We start from the raw sequence: 3,152 nt of genomic DNA, 5'->3' as shown, positions 1-3,152 counted from the left end.
CGTGTTCAATAAGCAAAAATACATTGGAAATGACTATTCACGTTCATAATATAAAAAAAATTCAAATTTTATTTCTTAGTACAATTAATTGCAAAAAGTTAATCGTTATTATAAAAATCAATTACATTTGTGAAAATCGCAATATCTGTCGCGATCGCATTAAAAAGTAGGAATACAAAAATATATGCATATTTAGACATTTAAACATATTTTATATGTACATATGTATATGTACATATGATATATGATTTCATACAATTTTATGTAGAATTATATATAATTATACATAAATATATAATTAGATATAAATTATGTTTATTTTTATATACAATTATATAAAATTATATATATATACATTTTTATATAATTCTATATAATACATTTTTGCCCAAATATGTATACAGTAATAATTTTATCAGTGGTAACATGACGAAATGTTCTAATTTCTTGCAGATCATAAACTTAGGAAAGCAACAACTTCTCAATCTCCTTTACTTGCACCTTGGGTTTATCATCCTTTGTCATTGTTAATTATTAACATTCCTCATAATCTGGTTATCATTTTCTCCTCATCAATCATTTCGCCCTCCTGTGAACATGTGAAATTATGTTACATAAGACATAATTTGTGAGCAGCAGACTTTCAAAATGCAATTTATCCAAAATTTCATCTTTTGAATTAGAAGTGGCATAGCGTTCAATGTTGAAAGATTTATATTTTAAGTTATTCTACGAAAGTCCTGAAAGTTTCTTTTTCACCATCAATTTACGTGCTGGAAAAAATTTAAATATTCGAAGTGTACTCTGTCGACCAGAGACAAACAGAATGCATTTGTTTAACATTAGAAATAGTTTAGCAATTTTGTTTAAAATTTGGCATCTTACTGATTGGCAAATTATTTTTATAAGATGCGTGATTTTTTTGTCGCTTCCTTTTTCTGTTCTTAAAAATTATAAATTTTGAACAAAATACATTTTGGATGTCTGCTCCTCATTCATAAATTAATAATAATGATGTAATAACATTTAAGTGGAACTTGAGCAATTAATTTATCATTAATTTGACGCAGCCTACATTGCTACAATCATGTCTATTATATTTGAGGTTAAATTTCGGCTGCTCTGAATTAAATTCCAGCATCAATATGAATATACAATAAAACGTCCTAGGTTTTTTCGCATCATAATCTCTAGCATACTCTAAAATGCTCCATAGCATTTACTCACTCTAACGCAGTCGTGGAAGTGAGTAGGAGCACATTAAAATATGCTGGATCATACGACGTGAATAAACCTGTTGTCTTCTTAGAGTGAGTTCAGATTCGAATCGAATACGGAACCGCGAGCTGAGCCTGCGTCCACATTTAAAAATTCTATATCTACATTAATAAAATGAATATAAGTTGCTTTTCATGAAGTCTGAGTGAGCTGAGTATTTTTTATACTCAGATTAAGAACGTCATTATTTGCCTGCTTTGGTAAAGGTTATCACATGACAACACAGATTCATAACCTTATTTCTACAGTGAATTTACAAAACTGAAGCACACGATCTCGAGCTTGTGCAGATTACAGACAAAAACTCAGTTAAATCTCACTTGTCAGAATGCAAAAGGAATGTGCATTCAACTGAGTTATGATGCCACAAGTGAGAATTATTTGAGAATCGGTATAAATGAAAAGCAACTATAGATTCATAACATATCATTGAATGTAGGAGCAGTCTTTAACATCGATTATCCCGCTAATGTCAAAATCACAATTCGATATTATCTGAACACATTTGATATCTCTCTTGCATACCTCTTGTACTCCTAATCTTATATACCCTGCGGTCTTTAATAGTCGTTTAATTTCCTCTTCCAACTTGCCAATCTGTAAAAACAATATGTATTTATGAAATTACGTTTGTATTTTCAGTCCTAATAATATTCATAACATTTAAAATATTAACGAGTTACTTTTATGTTGTGCCCTATTAATATACGATCGTTCAAGTTCTTAAACTTCTCATCAAATAAATGTGTGATATATATTTGCAGCTCCAACATCGCAATTATTTCGTTTTTCGACTTTAGCTGTAGTTTTAACAATTGTATTTTTTTGTTCAATATCGCGTGAGTACATTCACAATGAGACGTTTTGCTGTCGAAGGATTCGTTGGAGGACTCGATTGTAGATTCCGGCAAATAATTTGGCGATGAATGATTTTCATTTCTTGACTCGAGAGCTTCGATCTTCTTTTCTAGTATGTTATTACGAGTATAAAGCGATTTAATTTGTTTGTGAATCGTTGAAGTTCTCGTAGTTAATTCGTCAAAAATTTTCTTGAGGTTTTGCATTACTTCTTCCTCGATATCCATCAACATTTTTATATTTTTATTATTCTCGATATAAGTTTCCATGATGAATATTTTCCAATTTAAGTGATCCTCAATTATGTTTCATAAATATCTTTTATATCACTATTAATCTCGGTATAATTTTCGATGTCTCTGTTCTTCTGATTCAACTAAACTTTCGTAGGAAGACGACATGTAACGCTCCGCACGTTTACGCTTCAGTATACAAACTACGAATGATACCGCGATGACTTTGGCCGTATTTACCAATATGTGCTGCCAATCCGTTGCCAATACACTGAAAATTTATAATATACCAACATACGTAACGTATAGGTTTTCAGTACTACAGCAATGATTAAAAATATTAGACGACCTATTATTAAAAATTTTAGCTTAAAAATTGATTTTTGGAATTTGATGTGAATTATCCTATGTTTCATGAATCTTTTAAACTTATGTATAATGCCGCTAGCTAATAGATAACAATGCGAATAATAGTATTTCAGATAAATGAAGAAAATATGCATGTCTAATATTTTTGACAGGGATGTATATCAGTACACGGCCCTTGTGTACCTACACATAAACAAACATCGCCTGGCTTGTATTCTGTAACTTGTTATGTAGTCGTTATGAGTACATAATGACAGTTGGTTTTTCAATATATAAAATATCGGGGCTACTGTCGTTTGATGTTTCGAATTTAAATAGAATGAATTTCGCACGCGTGTAAAGCATCGAAAAATTGAGAAAAAAGTCCTTTAAAGATATGCTCATTTTTATTTTTTTTCGAAGAAGATCGCAAAA

At 30.2% G+C, this 3,152-nt stretch overlaps 1 protein-coding gene across 1 annotated transcript; it reads right to left on the bottom strand.

The window, feature by feature from the left end:
• Positions 1–392: 392 nt before the first annotated feature.
• On the bottom strand, positions 393–2,423 carry LOC108756733. The gene is made up of 3 exons (XM_018500755.1): positions 1,962–2,423; positions 1,804–1,875; positions 393–589 (listed from the first exon to the last, which is right to left on the bottom strand). Exons 1-3 carry the CDS (start codon positions 2,403–2,405, stop codon positions 545–547), a joined length of 561 nt encoding a protein of 186 aa, XP_018356257.1. The 5' UTR covers positions 2,406–2,423; the 3' UTR covers positions 393–544.
• Positions 2,424–3,152: the final 729 nt, after the last annotated feature.

This window comes from Trachymyrmex septentrionalis, unplaced genomic scaffold (genome assembly GCF_001594115.1).
Source record: "Trachymyrmex septentrionalis isolate Tsep2-gDNA-1 unplaced genomic scaffold, Tsep1.0 scaffold13, whole genome shotgun sequence".
Taxonomy (NCBI): Eukaryota; Metazoa; Arthropoda; class Insecta; order Hymenoptera; family Formicidae; genus Trachymyrmex; species Trachymyrmex septentrionalis.
Note: the sequence above shows the minus strand (reverse complement) of the source record. Positions and strands in the feature narration are given on the sequence as shown.